The 17,579-nt window shown below is 55.3% G+C and overlaps 2 protein-coding genes across 2 annotated transcripts in view; one reads left to right on the forward strand and one right to left on the reverse strand.

Moving 5' to 3' along the window:
- The first annotated feature begins 145 nt into the window (after positions 1–145).
- Positions 146–15,670, forward strand: LOC121465529 (cytosolic phospholipase A2 beta). The gene is made up of 26 exons (XM_041678737.1): positions 146–179; positions 791–934; positions 3,961–4,114; positions 4,192–4,445; positions 4,709–4,765; positions 5,190–5,285; positions 5,491–5,567; positions 8,453–8,525; positions 8,773–8,909; positions 9,030–9,161; positions 9,452–9,492; positions 9,641–9,683; positions 9,927–9,981; positions 10,225–10,355; positions 10,460–10,543; positions 10,772–10,809; positions 11,422–11,557; positions 12,188–12,324; positions 12,564–12,786; positions 12,912–13,029; positions 13,298–13,435; positions 13,580–13,684; positions 13,852–14,031; positions 14,203–14,369; positions 14,851–15,037; positions 15,121–15,670. Exons 1-26 carry the CDS (start codon positions 146–148, stop codon positions 15,342–15,344), a joined length of 3,165 nt encoding a protein of 1,054 aa, XP_041534671.1. The 3' UTR covers positions 15,345–15,670.
- Positions 15,348–17,579, reverse strand: part of Sptbn5 (spectrin beta, non-erythrocytic 5) — a gene marked incomplete at its 3' end in the record, with an annotated part of 41,890 nt that continues 39,658 nt past the window's right edge. The window contains 1 exon segment of the mRNA XM_041678740.1: positions 15,348–15,409. Coding sequence (XP_041534674.1) covers positions 15,348–15,409 — 62 coding nt within the window.

Here is a 17,579-nt window from a genome sequence, read left to right on the forward strand (position 1 = left end):
AAGAGACAAGCTGGAAAAGTGATAGGTGGACAGGCAGGTGGCAGAGGTAGGGGACAGAATTAAGGTCACTGTTAGAAGGTAAAGAGAAGGCTTAGGCAGGCTGTAGGTAGGGACAAGTAGTGACGTAGTTACAGAATTGGTGAGTATGTGTCTCTGGGCCCTCCTTCCCTCTGCATCAGGTATGGCAGACAACAAAAACCTGCCGAAGCGCCTTTCAAGCTCTGGAGGCAGAGGCTAAAAAACGGTTTTAATGGGTGCTTAGCTTTGGAGGTTCAGTTGGAGTGTCCTAAGTACACCCAAACCATGTATTCCCTTTTTTTTTTTTTTTTTTTTTCTACCCGCCTGGCCAAACTTCTAGCCCGAAGAACAGTATCGGCTAAGGGCCGACCCCGTTGTCATCCAGAGGATTAGAAATCCGCCCACTGCAATAAGGCTGCCCTGACTTGCCAGGTTCTTAGAGGGTCTTTGCCAGCGTACCCTTCTCGAGGGAGCCGGTGTTTCCCTGCGCCTCTACCCTGCACGGATGGGGTCTTGTGGCCAGCGGCGCTTAGTTTCCTTTGCATGTCTGAAGCCTCTGGCAACAGCCGCCCACGTCCAGATTTGTCCCATCCCAGTTTTGAAAAGCCCCTTATTTATAACTTTTATACTGTGGCGCCTGTCTCCTCCTCGGCTGTACGGGGCGGGGCTGTTTTAATGTCTCGTTTGTACCGAAATATGAAATTGTCAATAAACACAATCATTTGTTAATTGGCTAGAAAACTCCAAAGCGCCGCTGGTCGCACCTCCTGAGGGGCGGGGCGAGGGCGGAAATGGGGGCGGGGCTTGGAGCCTAGAGCGGAAATAGGGGCGGGCTCTCTTCCCGCGGGAGTCAAGGCGGAGGCGGCACTGGACTCTGTGCGGAGGGCGTTGCAAGAGTTCCCGGCTGCGGCTCGCGGTGAGTGGCGTCCGCGTGGTGACAACGTGGAGAGATCCTGGGGTACCGGAACTCAGATCGTGTGTGCATGAGTGGCCTTCTGGTGGCCACACATTTCGCGTGTCACCCTTCTCTAGCTAGTGGGCCAGCCCTCAGCTCACGGTCGCACGTCCCGGTGCCTTCGTGGGGTGCAGTTGTGGGTTTGTTCAAAGCCCAGCTCCGACGGTAGTCTTGCCGTTCTCAAAGCCAGCCGGGTGCTGAGTCCCTGTGCTCTGCATTGCTGCATTTTTGGTACCGAAGACTCTTTGACCTCAAATATCTCGGATGCTGGTGGGTTCTGAGGAGAGAAGCGGTTGACTGGGATCATTTGTTCAGAGCGAACTCAAAGCCAAGCAATACTGGCTGTTTCACTACTCGGTGTTGTTTCCTCCACGATCCTCACTACCTCGTTCCTCCTCCCCCACTCTTTACTAAGTCGTTTCTTACTGAACAGTAGTGCAGGCACCTCTGTATGCAATGTAAATAAAGTAAGCTTCACTGCCACCCCCTTAGCTGTCCAGAAAGACAGTCCTGCTAAGCATTCTTCGCTGCATCGGGTCCTAGAGGGCATTCCAGGTGCCTCTGCTTCAAGTCTTCACACCTGTGAACCAGGGTACCCATTATTGATAGGCGTGCAGGTATTTTAACTTTTTGTTTTCAATAATTCAGCTGCAAATACTTGGCTGTTCACTTAACAAAGTTTAAGTACCTCTGTGTGCCAGAATGTGTGTGTTCATTGTGTTTAAATTTGGCAGCAAACGCCTTTATCTACCGAGCCATCTCACCAGTCCGAGGGTATTTAGGTCTGGAGAGCCTGCTAGCTGAGTGCGTAAAGTACTTAAGCACATGTTGACCTGAGTTCAGATCCCGCGCCTGATGAGGATGTCTGCCACTGTTCCAGAGCTGGGAGGCAGAGTCTGGAGGACCCAGACTCTGGGTTCATGTTGACTTTTGTCAGTTAAATTCTTAACTGAATTGCTGGGTCACAGGAATTGTTTGGAGTGCAGTGTGAAGCTCTAGGGGAGAAAAATAGCTCTTCTCGAAACGAAGAGCAAACAAAACTGGTATAGTTAAAACCCAAAGGCTAGACGGGCAGTTTCACACCAGGTGGTAATGGTGCACGCCTTTAATGCCAGTACTCAGGAGGCAGCTGCAGGCAGATCTCCGAAGCCAGAGCCACTTCCTCTCCCGAAAAACAAAGCAAGTCAGTTTCTACTCATTTTTAAACTCCAGGGTAGCGTAACACAGTGGTAATGTTTTTCTAGCATGTAGGAGGCCCTGGGTTCAATCCCAGGCATTGCAAAAAGCAACTTAGTTGTCCTGAGCCCCAGTTCCCATCTGAGATTACTGCTTTGGGGGTCTGCTTGGTGATTCTTACCCCTGTTCAGGACAGCAAGTACATGACTAGCTCTTCTCCGCAGTTTTCGTGGGCCCACCAGTGTCTCTCATGTGGTTCCCAGGTCCAATTTAAAGATACTCACTTTCTGACTGATTGCAAGGGATTACAGGCGGCATGCAGCTGTAACTACAAATGGGCATGACCTCGGGTAAAATGAAGGCCGTAGACGTTTGTCTGGGGTTTGCTGATTGGTCCCAAGTGTTTGGTCAGACAGTAAGGCTGAACGGTAACAAAGCAGAGCACTCTGCTCTCGTAAAAGCCCAGAGAGGGAACAGCAGCCTTGAAACCCAGCCAGAGTCAAGGGCCTGTGGTCAGGGTCAGACATGAGACAGTAGCAAACCAGACTGAAAAACGTGTGCTGAACTTAGTCGTGGAGCAGCCTGAAGGCATGCAGGGTGGACTGCATTCTGCCAGGGGCAGCAGCGAGCCGTCAGAGGAGTCTTCACTAGGTGCACGACAAGATAAGATTGCCTTTCGGGTAGATGTGCGTGAAAGGGAGTGGGGTCCCACCAGAAAGAGCAGTTGGTTCGCTGCAGCAGCAGCCAGGGACTGCGGGGCACTTTCCTTTGGCTTTATGTTTGCTGAGCACTCACTGCGTGCTAAGGCGCTAGAGATGCACCAGGAACCATGGCGATCGTTCAAGCCATTGTGCTTCCATTCTGAAAGAGACGGAGAATGAGTAAATAAATGGGCGAAAAGCTATCCAGGGTCAGGTAATGAGAAATCCGTGGAGGAAAACTAAATAGGCACAGAGATAAGGACTGTACTGACAGGTGACAGGTTAGTTAAAGGGGTGGCCAGGGAAGGGGTCCTGTCAGTGTGGCCAGACCCGGAGCAGCAGAGGGAAGGAAAGGGTGGTTTGACAGACAAAGAGGTACAATCTACAGGATTTCGAGATAACCAGGCCAAGGGCAGGACTGGGTAGGATACATCAAGAGACTGCAGAGCCAGGTGTGGTGTCACGCCATCGTCAGCAGTATCATGAGTGTCCGCTAAGTACACTGCATGCCGCATTCTGGGATAGTAAGCACGTTTTCAGGAAAGTGTACTTAGCTTCTTTAGTAGAATCCTGATTTCTGTGAAAGCAGCGCTCCTGCACACAAACAGGATGTCCTTGAACTTGTTTTGTAGTTGAGGTGGCTTTGAGCTGGTAATCCTACTTCCCCCTCCCAGGTGCTGGGTTTGCACCTGTCAGCCACCACACCCACTTAAAATGTCTCCGTAGGTGGCGCGGTGGCCAAGTGTTGGCCCAAGGTGGCTGAAGATGCTGCTGCTGTTGCCGTTGAGACGCAAAGCTCAGCTCAGCCCCTGCCTGACTTCTGGTGTTATCACAGGGTAGTTTTCTCCCCAGACAGCTAGGCCGTGACCTGCTTGAGGTGACGGGATCACCCAATATCCACAGCGGCCAGGCCCCATTACAGTCAGCCTGTGGCCACCAGCTCAGCAACGATTGCTTCTTCAGGGAAGAGAAGTGAGGGGTTGACCCTGCAGGCTTCCCTGGTCAGCAGCAGCCTTGCCTAGGGCGTCCATGATGGAGGATTTCTTGTGCAGTGTGACAGACGGTACCACCCACTGATTTCAGGCCCCTGCTCCCCATTTTTTTCTTAAGACCTCAGTGTATCTCGTGCTGTGCCCTACCTGGATGGGCCCCCAAGTCCGCTGTGCTTCTACCGGGACTGGGTGTGCCCCAATAGGCCCTGCATTATCCGCAATGCGCTGCAACACTGGCCAGCCCTCCAGAAGTGGTCCCTCTCCTACTTAAGGTAAGGTTTCCCTTCTGGGGCAGGGTGGACCAGTGGCCATTAGCAGCAGATTGCAAACCAAGAGCCCATTCCTTCAGAGCCACAGTGGGCTCCACAGAGGTGAGCGTGGCTGTGACCCCAGATGGCTATGCAGACGCTGTGCAAGGGGACCGGTTTGTGATGCCCGCGGAACGTCGCCTGCCCATGAGCCATGTGCTGGATGTGTTGGAGGGCCGGGCGCAGCACCCAGGAGTCCTCTACGTGCAGAAGCAGTGCTCCAACCTGCCCACCGAGCTGCCCCAGCTTCTGCCAGACATCGAGTCCCATGTGCCCTGGGCCTCTGAGTCATTGGGTGAGTGGAGGGGCAAGAGGCAGGGGGCATGGGGATGAAGTGGAGGGAAAGGGGTCAGCTTGCTTTCCCATTTTCTGCCTTTAGTTTTGGTTCTATGGGATCAGGTGCCACCTGGCTGCTCTCCCTTCTGCCCCAGAGGTCACATTCCCAGCATCACCTTCTCCCAGACTCCTTGGCATGCCTGTGCTCCTGCCCAGATTTCTGAGTAGCTGCCCTGTGCGTGGGTCATCCTAGGCCTGGTACTAACTCACTCTGTCCCACAGGAAAGATGCCTGATGCTGTGAACTTCTGGCTGGGCGAGGCAGCTGCGGTGACTTCCTGTAGGTGTGGGGAGGGAGCTGATGGGGCACAAGAAGAAAGGTGGGCCTCAGAAGGATTAGCTGTCCTCAGATTTCTTTTGGTATTTTGGGACTAGGACACCATAAAGGGTCTCTTGAGAGTGGGGACATTGGGGACAGGGTACACCATACCCTCTAGGTCTTGAGAAGCCTCTTCAAAGTCAGATAGGAGAGCAGGGCTTGGGACGTGGAGCCTCTTGGTTCTGCTTCCCCTCCTGATGAAGGGGAGTCCATATTCAGTCTCTGGTTGCCAAGTTCTGTGATGCTTGCTAGAGTCCTCGGAGTTTCCGAGTCTGCCGATCCTGTGTGGGCTCTCCCTCTCTCTGTAGGCTCTGTTGGGGTGTGGTGCTGAGGGCAGGCTGGGCTGCCTTCCTCCCCTCAACTCCAGGCCTTCATGTGTTGGCAGTGCACAAGGACCACTATGAGAATCTGTACTGTGTGGTCTCCGGTGAGAAACACTTCTTGTTACATCCACCCAGTGACCGGCCTTTCATCCCCTATGGTAGGTGACCTGGTCTAAAAGGAGCTGGTAGCCAGTGGTGGAGGGCGGGCAGCGGGAGCCCAGGGCGGGCTATAGATGCCTCGGCCTGAGGTATAGCCTCAGGTTCCCAGCCCTCTGGTCTCTGTGTACAGGGAACCCTGGACCGGTTATGGTGGGGAGAGCCTGAAAGGCTGCTGGTCATTTTTCTCTCTGACCTTGTCTTCAGATTTGTACACACCAGCAACCTACCAGCTGACCGAAGAGGGCACTTTTAGAGTGGTGGATGAGGAGGCCATGGAGAAGGTGTCTGTTCTGTTCTTAGGTTCTGGGGAAATGGTAGGCTCCTGGGGAGTAGGCACAAAGGGTCTGGGGAGGTGACACCCCACTCTGAAAATCCTGAGTCTGTGGCTCTTCAAGTAGGAGAAGGGACAGAGCTAGAGATCGTGGGATCCTCAGAGCCTGCTCCCAGGCAGCTGCTGTGTCTCTAGGTGCCCTGGATCCCACTGGACCCCCTGGCTCCAGACCTGGTCCGGTACCCCAGTTACAGCCAGGCACAGGCCCTTCACTGCACAGTGCGGGCCGGTGAGCTGTTGTACCTGCCAGCCCTTTGGTTCCACCATGTCCAGCAGTCCCACGGCTGCATTGCTGGTAAGGTTACCCAGGGCAACCAGTGCCCAACAAGGTATTGGCTGGGGTGGCTCCGACCGAAAAGAAGGGCCCTCACCTCCAGGTCCCTCTCCTCTCCACAGTGAATTTCTGGTATGACATGGAGTATGACCTCAAGTACAGTTACTTCCAGCTGGTGGACTCCCTTACGAGGGCCGCAGGCCTTGACTGATGGGACCCTCACAGACACTGCAGAGGACAGCCCGTGTTGGGGGTTGATTCTAGAAGCTACCTAGAGTTTGCCTATGTACTGGCTGCTGCCGGGGTTCCTGCGTGGGCTGAGATCAGCCTTGAAGAAACCTGAAATATAGTTGGAGGGCCTCACCCAGGCAGGTCTGGGTGAGGGTGCCCAGGAAATTGCCACATAGGGACAAGGAAGCATGGATCAGGTACAGCAGTGCCTGTCACCGGTGCTATGACCTTGGGTGAGTCACTGCGTGTTAGCATCAGTCCCCCGACTGTAAAGTGGAGATAATAATGGCTCTGGCTCCCAGGGCTGTTGTGGGGATAGACATGGACCAGCATGGAGGAATCAGTCAATAAAAGATGGCGCTGATATTTTTGTTCTCATGCTCCCTATCACAGTTGCCCTCCATGGCCTGCCAAGGGCTTAAATGTTCAGGTAAAAGTTTCAAGGTGACCCTGATTGAGGGGTGCAAGCCAGACCCTGGCTTGGGATGCTACCCACACAGTTGTGTTATAACTGGCTGGCTGGAACTTGATTGGTTCAGGGCCACCAATGCTGCCTCTAGCTTGGTCCCAGACTGCTTTTCCTTCTGCAGTTCCTGGGGAGTCGGCAGATCTGGAGCCCTGAGAGTGACCCCTATTCTAGAAGTCCAAACAGGAAGGGACGGGAACCATGGTCCTTGTGAGCTGCTCTCTGAGGGAAGAGCTGATCTCCGCATCCAGACCTCTCCTCACTTAGCTGAAGAGCAGGGAGAGCTCCTATCCCGTCATGCCAGCCCACAGGCCTCATCTCTGGCCAGCCAGCTCCAGGGGTGGAGGCAGCTGAGACACGGCTTGGCTTTGAAGAGCTGTTGATGTGAAAGCCACTCCCCTTTACGGTTGATGGGGCCCGAGGTACTCTTCCAAGATTGCCCAGGGCTCCGGTTGCGACTGGGCATTCCTGTCGTACTGGCACTGGGAAGGTTGCGAAAGGACCACGGCGACATGATGCTCGGGCCCCACTGCTCACTGCTGTTTTGGGGAGCCATGGTCTGCTGGCCTGCTCAGCCTGTGGCAGCAAGTTCTCCTGGAACCCCTCTAAGTTAGGGCTCATTGGGAGAGTGGGGCCTCAGGGAGCCTGTGCTAACTCCAGGGGTGTCACTGATTCCAGCATCGGCTTCAGGTGTCTCACTTCCTGGGCAGATGGCTGGGTCAGCAGTGGGCGTGAGGCTTGGGTGGAGCCGAGGAGTCTGTGGGAGGGATTTGAGAGGAATGTGTGGCCAGTTGGCTCACCTCGGCTCTGGGTTTAAAGCTGACAGTCGTTGGTCCTGTGGCACTTCCCCCATCGTACCTGTTCCCGTGGACTTGATCTCATGGCTCTGGTAAGGCTCCAGAGGGCACTGGGCTCCCATTTCTGACTTGGCTCCCCATGTAGGGCCTGGTTGCTACTGTTTCTAAGAGCAGCTGTGGGCTTTTCTAAGCAGAGGGAGGGATGCTTTCCAGCTTCAGGATCAGACAGAGTAGAAGCCAGGAGCAAAGCCAGAACTGGGATGGGGTCTGTCCTGGGAACTCGGGGGATCTTAGCTACTGTTCTGGGGGCTTCAAAAGAAGTAGCTGCTCCATGCCTCTGGCATGTGGGAGACTGGGGGCCGCGTCAGAGATGAACTTCCTCAGCTTTGCTCCCAACCATGGAGCTCCCTGAACTTGACTGTTGGCACCTTTCCAGAGATATGGCTGAAGACCAAAAGGAAGGACCAGGTGGCACAAGCTTCCCCTGCCTGGGCACACTGGCAAATGCCCACATGTCTAGAAGCAGAGGGGATTTGGAAGGAGCTCTGGAGACCCCCATCAGATCTGGAGGATGGCAGTGTGGGATGGTCTGGGCTGGCAGCTGCTTTCTTGACCCAGAACCCATCCCCAGTATGGGGTAGATAGCACCAATTACAGTTCATGCATTTGCCTGAGCCCTTTCTTTCCCTCGACACAAAGCTGCTTGGTGGGGTGGGGTGGAGAGGTGAGGCAATAGGATAAAAAGACAGAAGGAGCCATACCCATTAAAAGGTCAGCTTGCCCGTGTTCCAGTCCCAACCATGCCTCAAGAGAGTGGCCTCAGTTTCCTTCCACGGTTGGTCATGGTCATAGCATCCTTAATAGGATGTGTGACAACTGAGTAAACACATGCTGAGTCCTTGGTATGTGGCTGGCACGGTGTGGTGTTTAATTAGGAGAACGTGTCATCGTGTAGATTCAGTGTCTCTTGTCGCTCTGGGATTCTGATGGGTGAACTTTAAGAGACTGTCCCAACCTCCCCTGTGGCCCTGTCACACCTATAGCAAACCTGCCCCATCTGTCCGCAGGCAAAGGTGGCGGGGACATGCCTGCTCACTGTACGTGTCCTCCAGGCTAATGGCTTGCCTTCCAAGGACCTAGGTAAGCACACTGCTTCCCTGGCCCTTAGCTGAGCCCAGAGAACAGGTGGGGGCTGATTGAGAGGAGTTAGTACCTGTGGGAGGGGCTGGTAGGAGGTCCTGCAGGGGTCCACTGGAGAGAAGGATCCCAAAAGTGGCAGAAGGCTCGGCCCTATGGATACAGCATCTCAGGAAGAAGGAAGTAGACTCAGTAGTAGGCTGGGAAGGGTTTTTGATCATTACAAGACATGTGCTCCTTTTTCCTGCAGTGACATCCTCCGACTGCTATGTGACTCTGGACCTGCCCACAGCCTCCAGCCACACGCTCCAGACACGCACAGTCAAGAATAGCAGAAACCCTGTCTGGAACCAGAGCTTCCACTTCCGGATCCACAGGCTGCTCAAGGTAGCTCAGGCTCCGAGTCCGCCCTTGCCATTTCCCCTGTGCCCGTTACCACATGTCCCCTGCCCTGTTTGCCTCTCGTCCCCCCTCCTGTATAAGTTGCCGCTCTCTCGCCTCTTCCAGAATGTCGTGGAACTGAAAGTCTTTGACCAGGACCTGCTCACTAAAGATGACCCCGTGTTGTCAGTGCTGTTTGACGTAGGGACTCTGCGAGCCGGGGAATCTCGGCGCCAGAGTTTCTCACTGAGCACTCAGGTACAGCTGTGTGCAAGGAAGTGGGGTGGGGGGGCAGCTCTGAGAATAGGCCTTCAGAGGCTCCCCTGCTTCAGGGAGCGGCTCGGGCCTCCCAGGCAACTTTTCACCAAGGAGAGTCCTGTCCCCAACTTCTATCTCACCTCCTGATTAGAAGCACAACTTCTTGGGAATAGTCCAAGGCCTATAGACAGAGTCGTGGAAAGGGACAGTGGCTCTTCCCCAGCTCTATGGCCTCAGCATCTCCCACTGCCATCTGGGTTGATGGTGCCTCTAACTTGCTTCTCTTCCAGGAGGACGGGCGCCTAGAAGTTGAATTTCGGCTGCAGAGTCTGTGAGTAGGGGCTCGGGAGCGCCTGGTGGGTGGCAGTGGAGACTTTCCTTCTGGGAAGGGCAGTGCAGCTCACCGAGACTGGTACCCTTCCTTGGTAGAGGAGGGGTGCCTGGGCTCTTGCAGAGAGTCACTGGGGACCTCTTTCCAGGACAGACCGTGAGGAACAGCTCATCAGCAATGGCATCCTCGTGGTGAGTGAGGGCCTAGGGCTTCCCTTGGTAGCTCATTCCTCTTGCTGTCTGCTCTTCTCCCAAGCTGAGTAGGCGCACGACAGCCTGGGTCGTGTAGGCTGAGTTGGGGACCTTGGTATGCACGTTCCCCAAGGGAATAAATCTCAAGAAAATGCTTAATGACTGAGGGTGATAACAGTGTTCTGGGGAGAAGGGGTCCAGAGAGGGTTGCAGTGTGTATCTAAGGGGATCTCTTGACCACAGGCTCGGGAGCTCTCCTGTTTGCATGTTCAACTGAAGAAGACAGGTGACCCAGAGGGTGAGTTCATTCTCCTTCGGTGGCCCTTCTGCTCTCATTCCTGTCTCTTCCTCCATTCTGAGGGGGAACCCAGTACTGGCTGCTTTCAGGGAGCAAAACTCGTGAGGCCAGTCCACGCTGGGACTCTCCGGGCTCCATCTCTCCAGCCGGACCATGTCAGAGAGGGACTTCCCTGCACACTTGATAATGAATTTGGTGGACAGAGATCCCCTCCTGAGTTTCTTCTCTGGTTCCCGTTTCTAGGGTCAGAGAGCAGAGTTCAACTTGTGGTTGCTGGGTCCTGCGAGGGCCCACAGGCTGCCTCTGTGGGTGCCAGTTCTTACCGCTTCCACTACCCAGCCTGCTGGGAACAAGATCTGAGTGTTCATCTGCAGGTAGCGCCTTACTCCTGAGATCCCTGGAGCCCCTCCTGTGCCCGTCCCCGCCACAGGGAGTTGGTGGGGTCTTTGCTAAGGTCCCTTCTCCCCCTACTCCTAAGGATGACCCCCAGGAGCAGCTGAAGGTACCATTACGCACCCTGCCCTCTTCAGAGTTGGTGAGACTCGTCTTCCCCACGTCCCAGGTAACTGTCATAGAGAAGCTGGGTTCACAGGCCTGTCACTGGCCTGGCCTTGGAGCAATCAGCCTGCTTTTGTGGCTGATCCTCCCTTCAGGCCATGCCCTCAGACAATCAGTGGGTGGAAGTATGGACCCTGGAAAAGTGCTTGGGGCCCCAAGGGACTGGGGTGCACTGAGGCCACAGTGGGTGGAAATAGCCAGCCTTTCTGATCATGGTACTCATGGTTTCCAGGAACCACTGATGAGGCTGGAACTGAAGAAGGAAGAAGGGTAAGAAAGCCTGCCTGGGGAATGGGAGAGCAGGAGACAGTGCCCAGGTATCGTGGGAGAGGGTCAGCAGCTCCTGGGTGCGGGGTGGGGGTGGGGGGCTTCAGTGTGCATAGGCCGTTCTCAGTGTTCCCACTTGAATTTGCTACAGTGCGTAGGTGGGCCCTGCCCAGCACACAGCCTGGGAAATTCAGGGTCAGTATCTGTCTGGATAAGCAGGCAGGGAGGCTAGGACACCAAGAGGAAGAGGGAGGGATGAACCTTGGCATGGAAGCTGTTGAGAATGGAGGCTTAAATGGTCTTCAGAAGAGGGAGGGTGGCTTTTCATCACCAATAGGTGAGGCAGTGGGCCTTCGTTTCTGCCCCCTCTGCCATCATTTTTGGAGCTGTGGGTGAGGGAGAGATTTGATGTGGAGGTGACAACCCTAGTCCCATGGTCGGCTCTGCCAGATTCACATTGCGTGCATAGCTTTGGGTTCTCCCTCCCCTCACTCCACAGCAGGAGGTGGCGAGGGTTGAGAAGGGAGGAGAGAGGGCAAGGGTCTGGCAGGTGAAGTCAGCGGTTCCTTTTTCTGTGAGGGAGCTGAGAACTGCTTCCGGACTCTTTCTCCTCAGACCAAAGGAGCTGGCAGTGCGGCTGGGCTGTGGACTCTGCCCTGAGGAGCAGGCCTTCCTAGGCCAGAGGAAGCAGGTGGTGGCTGCTGCCCTGAAAAAGGCCCTACAGCTGGACCAGGACCTGCAAGATGACGAGGTCTGGGGGCTGAGCACTACTGGGTGGAGTTTTCCTCACGCCTGCTTAGGCCCAGGGCTGGGAGGGTTGTACAGCCCAGAGCTGGTATCAGCTCAGGCTTGTCGTCACTGGCAAGCCCTGCCTTCCTTGTTCCTCTTCCTCGATGTTATCAGGGTGATACATCAGGCACTTGCAGCTCAAGGGTGGGAGTCTCCACATGGGCCAACCTGTGCTCTCCCACCTGACTGTGGTGATGTGGCTGATGAGACAATTGGTATGAGGATGGTCTCTTGACTCAGAATGGTCCCCAGAGGTTCAGACCAGCCTGAGTTGGCTCCCAGGGGAATGAATTCCAGCACTGGAGAGCAGGGCCTTTTGGAGACTTTCACAGGAGCCTTGGTGGCTTCTAGAAAGTGATCTCAGGCTCCTTGTGGGCTGGCACTTGTTAGGCCATTCTTCTGGAGCCCCAATGTTTGAAGCAATGAGGCCTTTAGGAGTTTGTTTCTGACTAGATCAACAGGGCTAACTCAGAACTGGTCCCAGGACTCAATCGCATCTTGACTGACTGGCCCCTTGACTGTCATGTTTCTTCCCAGAGTGTAGCTTTCTCTATTCCTTGGGCCTTTTTTGAACCTGGCTCTCATCTTCCAGATCCCCGTGATTGCTGTTATGGCCACTGGCGGAGGGATCCGGGCCATGACTTCTTTATATGGGCAGCTAGCTGGCCTGAGGGAGCTTGGTCTCCTGGACTGCATCTCCTACATCACTGGGGCTTCAGGGTCCACCTGGTGAGCATGCCGGGGGCAGAGTCGGGAGGGCTGTAGTGAAAGGGACTTCCTAAGCCCCGTGGGCCCCTGCGCAAACTGCACGGACTGAGAAAAATGCTGGCAGTAGAGCGCAGTGTACTCCAGGGAACAAGAAGGTGCTGGCCACCTGGCCTTCAGGAGAAAGTCAAAGACATGAGAAGTCCAGGTGGAGGGTCGTTTGGTAACAACAATCCCCAATCCTAAGCTTTGGTTTTCCTCAGGGCATTGGCCAACCTCTATGAGGACCCAGAGTGGTCTCAGAAGGACCTGACAGGGCCCACCGAGTTGCTGAAGACCCAGGTGACTAAGAGCAAGCTGGGCGCCTTGGCCCCCAGCCAGCTGTGGAGGTACCGGCAGGAGCTGGCTGAGCGTGCCCGCCTGGGCCACCCGACCTGCTTTACCAACCTGTGGGCCCTCATCAATGAGGCCTTGCTGCATGATGAGGTAGGGAGAGGTGGGCCTGGGGCTGGTAAAGCCGTCTGGAAATGGACCCATCTCTGGATGCTTCGTGGGAAAGACTCCCAGCATCAGGAAGCAGAGGGCTTAGGTCGAGCTCCTCTTTCCCTCAGCCCCATGAACATAAACTCTCAGACCAACGGGAGGCCCTGAGTCGAGGCCAGAACCCTCTGCCTATCTACTGTGCCCTCAACAGCAAGGAGCGGGGCCTGACCACCTTTGAATTTGGGGGTGAGTGGCTTCAGACCTGGGGCTCATGCACGTATGGGTGGTAGGGTTCAGTGTGACTAGTCCTGTATTGAAGAGTTGACTCTGATGCTCTTGTCTCCTGATTCAAGTACCAAAGTCTGTCATCCTGCCAGCTCCTTAAATCCCATGCTTGTAACAAGGCCTGAGCCTCCCGCTCCCCACACTACCCTGAAATAGAGTGAGTCCAGGGTGGGTGTCTGGGAGCCCAAGGTCCCTGGCTCCATGTCTGAGCTGTGTGTTGTCCTCGCAGAATGGTGTGAGTTCTCTCCCTATGAAGTCGGCTTTCCCAAGTACGGGGCCTTCATCCCCTCTGAGCTCTTTGGCTCCGAGTTCTTCATGGGGCGGCTGGTGAAGCAGCTCCCCGAGTCCCGAATCTGCTTCCTGGAAGGTGAGGAGGCTAGATAATGGGAGAGGGGGCCTGGGTGAGAGGGATGCCCTCCCCATGCCCGGATCTGCCAGAGGGAGGGAGGGTTTGGACTCCAGCAGCAGTTGAGATGTTTTCCCTGATGCCCCCCCCCCCCCCCTTTCTCAGGTATCTGGAGCAACCTATTTGCAGCCAGCCTCCAAGACAGCTTGTACTGGGCCTCGGAACCCACCCAGTTCTGGGACCGCTGGGCTCAGGATCAAGCCAGCCTGGGTAGGTGCCTGGGCTTTCCATAGGAGCGAAGTGGGCAGCCAGCTGGGAGTATCTTTAAGGCATTGTGGACCTCAGCTGCTTACTGTCCAGGGTCCCCACAAAGATTGGGACAAAGGATCGGAGGCCTTCTTTTCCTAAGGCTACCCCATCCCCTCTCGCCTCTACAGACAAAGAGCAGGTCCCCCATCTGAAGATTGCAGAGCCACCAGCAACAGGTGGCAGGATTGCCGAGTTCTTCACTGGCCTCCTGACAAAGCGGCCACTTGCCCAGGCCACCCACAACTTCATGCGTGGCCTCCATTTCCACAAGGACTATTTCCACCACCCCCACTTCTCCACCTGGAAAGGTACCTTGTGTGGTCTAGGCTCTCAGCATCCCTTAGCCTCATGACACCCCCACCTCCTTTCCTCTCTCCCTGGGGTATGCCTCTCTGGCAGGATTTGCAGGGACCATGATTGTCTTTAAGGCCTGGACCCACAATGACAGATGATGCTTCTCTCACCCCAAACCTTTGTAGCTACCAAACTGGACGGGCTCCCCAACCAGCTGACACCCATGGAACCCCACCTTTGCCTCCTGGATGTTGGCTACTTCATCAATACTAGCTGCCCACCCCTTCTGCAGCCAACACGGGATGTGGACCTCATCTTATCACTGGATTACAACCTCCATGGAGCCTTTCAGGTTGGGGAGATGGTGGGCCATCTAGCATTGCCTTTTAGAATGAAAAATGAAACCTACTTTAGGATCCAGTATCTGGCCCTGCTTTCATTAGGAAGAATGACAGTGGCACCCCCTACTGGGGGAAAGTTAGCTCTGCTCTGGGGGAATGACAGTGGCGCCCCCTACTGGGAGGAAGTTAGCTCTGCTCTGGGAGTGGGTACTGAGTAGCTGGGATATTTCATCTGTCTGTACCACAGTTCTCTTTGCTGTATCTAACCCTGAAGAGGTCCTGGCATACCTGCCACTTCTGGACAGCTCCCACTTTCAGAGGGCTGGCTGTTGGCCACTAACTCAGGGGAGCCCTAGAGGAGCTGGAAGGGAGGGCACACACAGAGACTGAGTCTCCAGTTTGGTGTTTGGGCACCAAGTCCCATGCATCTTAGTGAATGCCTTGTACTGAGCACACTGGGACCCTCTAATGCCCACTCTGCCCGCCCAGCAGCAGTTGCAGCTTGTGAGCCGGTTCTGCCAGGAGCAGGGCATCCCTTTCCCACCCATCTCACCCAGCCCTGAGGAGCAGCGCCAACCTCAGGAGTGCCATGTCTTCTGTGACCCCGCCCAGCCCGAAGCCCCAACCGTGCTGCACTTCCCTCTGGTCAATGACTCCTTCCGGGACTACTCGGCCCCTGGTGAGCTATGGCCACTTCTTGTACAGACTAGCCTCAGTGCAGGTGTCCCCAGGCCCCCTGCCTAGACTGGCCTCTCTCCACAGGGGTGCCACGAACACTGGAGGAGAAGGCGGCTGGGAAGGTGAACCTGTCTTCTTCTGACTCCCCATACCACTACACAAAAGTGACCTACAGCCAGGAGGATGTGGACAAGCTGCTACGCCTGACGCATTACAACATCTGCAACAACCAGGAACAGCTGCGGGATGCCCTACGCCAGGCTGTGCAGCGGCGCAAACAGCGCCCCCAGCAGCGCAGGTCTGAGTGACAGCTGGGGTTCCCTGGCGGGGTTTCCATCTGGGAGCCTGCGATCCTCCACTCTTTCCCCTTCTGCTCTGACTTGAAGACCGGCCTCACCAAGTGCCCCAGAGCCTCTGGGGACTCTGATGTCCAGGCACAGCTCCAGAGACACGTGTCTGGAACCTCCAGTGGTGGCACTGAGCCTGTGAGCTGCAAGGAGAGATGCGAGGGCCTAGCACGCGGAATGACTTAACTCACCCCTGGGATGGAGAGATGGGACGGTGCTGGTTGCATGACAGGACACTGTGACATGTTACAGGGGCTCTTATAAACGGGAGATGCTCGGGTGGCGTTGTCCCAAGATTATCTGTTGTACCAGGCTGTTAGTTCCACAAGACACTTGATGTGAGCTCCCCTCTGGAAAATTCCAGCCCTGTCCAGATGGACAGACTGCCATCTTTGTCCAAACAGAGACTCTGGGGTGAGGCCATGGTCCAGTTAAAAGGTGAAGGCTCATCTTGGGCCTTGTTGGTAACAACACGCGGTGGCAAGGCTTGTCCTCTGGACACGGCCTGAGCGGGCCAGGAGCCAAGGGGTTCCCCAGGATGTGTCTTTACTGTTGCCTCAGCATTCATTTCAAGGCTCAGGCCTGTTGGGAGAGCAGAGATTAGGAACCTTACACCATAGAATCTTCTATCATCATGGTGTCCGGCCCTCTGCCTCCCTGGGCATCCCGTCTCCTAGCGTAGGAGTGGTGAGTAGCTGCTGGGCGCTCTGAGACGAGCAGATGTAACGGCTTTGATTCTTACGATCCAGCGAGCTCTGTCAGCCAGGCAAGCGGGTCTGGGGTCTGCCCTGGAAATGTCTCTGGGATGCTTGAAATGTAACCCCAGCTACTTAGGAGACGGAGGCAGGAAGATTACAAGTTCAAAACCAGGCTGGCTAGTCTAGATAAACTTAGCAAGCTGTAAAGACAGCCACGGAGGTATCTCCGTGGTAGAGTATGTGCGTGATGCCCTCTGCTCGCTCCCAGGGCCACCAGGAACTGCCTCATACAAGCCCTGTTCCTTCAGCTCACACCCTCCGAATCAAGCTGGAGTTAGGAGTCCTGCAGGAGAAGTGCCAGGGACCACAGCTGTGGCTGTCACCTGCTAGAACCCGAGAGCCTTCCAGGCACACAGCTGTGCATCAGTCTGTATGACATCGTCATACTGGCCTTTCAGTCTCTTTCACATGACTCAAGTGCCCCCATTTTTAGAGAGGCCTGAAGCCCACTAGCCTGGATGTAGGAAAGGCATGGGTGAGATGGCTGAGGACCCTAGGAAGAGCCTGTATTCAACCTGCCTCTGTATTCATTCCTCGGCCTCTAGACTTCTGGCCATTGGCCCTGACTAGGCCCTGGGATCAGGGACAGAGAATCAAGACAGGAGAGAGATGAAGAGCAGAGGGGCAAGCAATGGCTGAGGTCTTGCTGTCTCAGAATGATGACTGTGGGGTGGACATCCAGGGTGCTCTTGCCTACGGGATAGCCAGAGCAGGACCTGGCACCAGCAGGGGCTCACCAGGTGTAAAGGGTGCCAAGGGCAGATGAGATCAGTGAGCCCCTGCGAGAAAGGAAGCCTGTGGCCTCGGCGCGGGCCCACTCAGCCTTGAGTCCTGGTCTCTCAGGATTAAGAGAAAAACCCGTCCCACTTGTCCTACCTGAGCACAGAATCCTCTCTCAGCTGGGAACCTGGCCTTGGGGTTTAGGCTGTAGAACCAGAGAAGGTTCACCCTAGCTAAGACAGCTTCTTCCTAGAAGCCACTGCCTGTGTCCCTGTCCTAGAGACTTAAGTGCCTTCCTACTGGGGCCTGCAGTGTGACTGGGAACTCGGCACTCCCAAGCAGACGCCATGAGAGCTCCCATCAAGACCCAGAGCAGGGAGGTAGGGAGGAGGGGAGGTGATGACAGGAGGGGAGCTAGTTCCAAGGGACTGGGCGGAACCCCTGGGACCCCATCGCTCCACAGAGAACCCTTCAGACGCAGAAAGGCACACATGGCAAGGAGTATTTTCTGCACATCCTCCTGCTGGTGGGAGCTTGTCCAGACCTCAGGATCCAGCATTCAGTTACCAGCCTGTGAGGTCCAGAAAGGAACAGAACCCACGAAGTTCCAGGCTGGAGGGGACAGGGCCACACAATCTACCTCGGCTACTAAGTAGCTGCGTCACTTTGGGCAAATTTCTTAACCTCCAGAGTTCTTTGAGAAAAACATCAGGTCCCA

This window comes from Microtus oregoni, unplaced genomic scaffold (genome assembly GCF_018167655.1).
Source record: "Microtus oregoni isolate MIOR12 unplaced genomic scaffold, Mior012 000031F_ref0000149, whole genome shotgun sequence".
NCBI classification, from domain to species: domain Eukaryota; kingdom Metazoa; phylum Chordata; class Mammalia; order Rodentia; family Cricetidae; genus Microtus; species Microtus oregoni.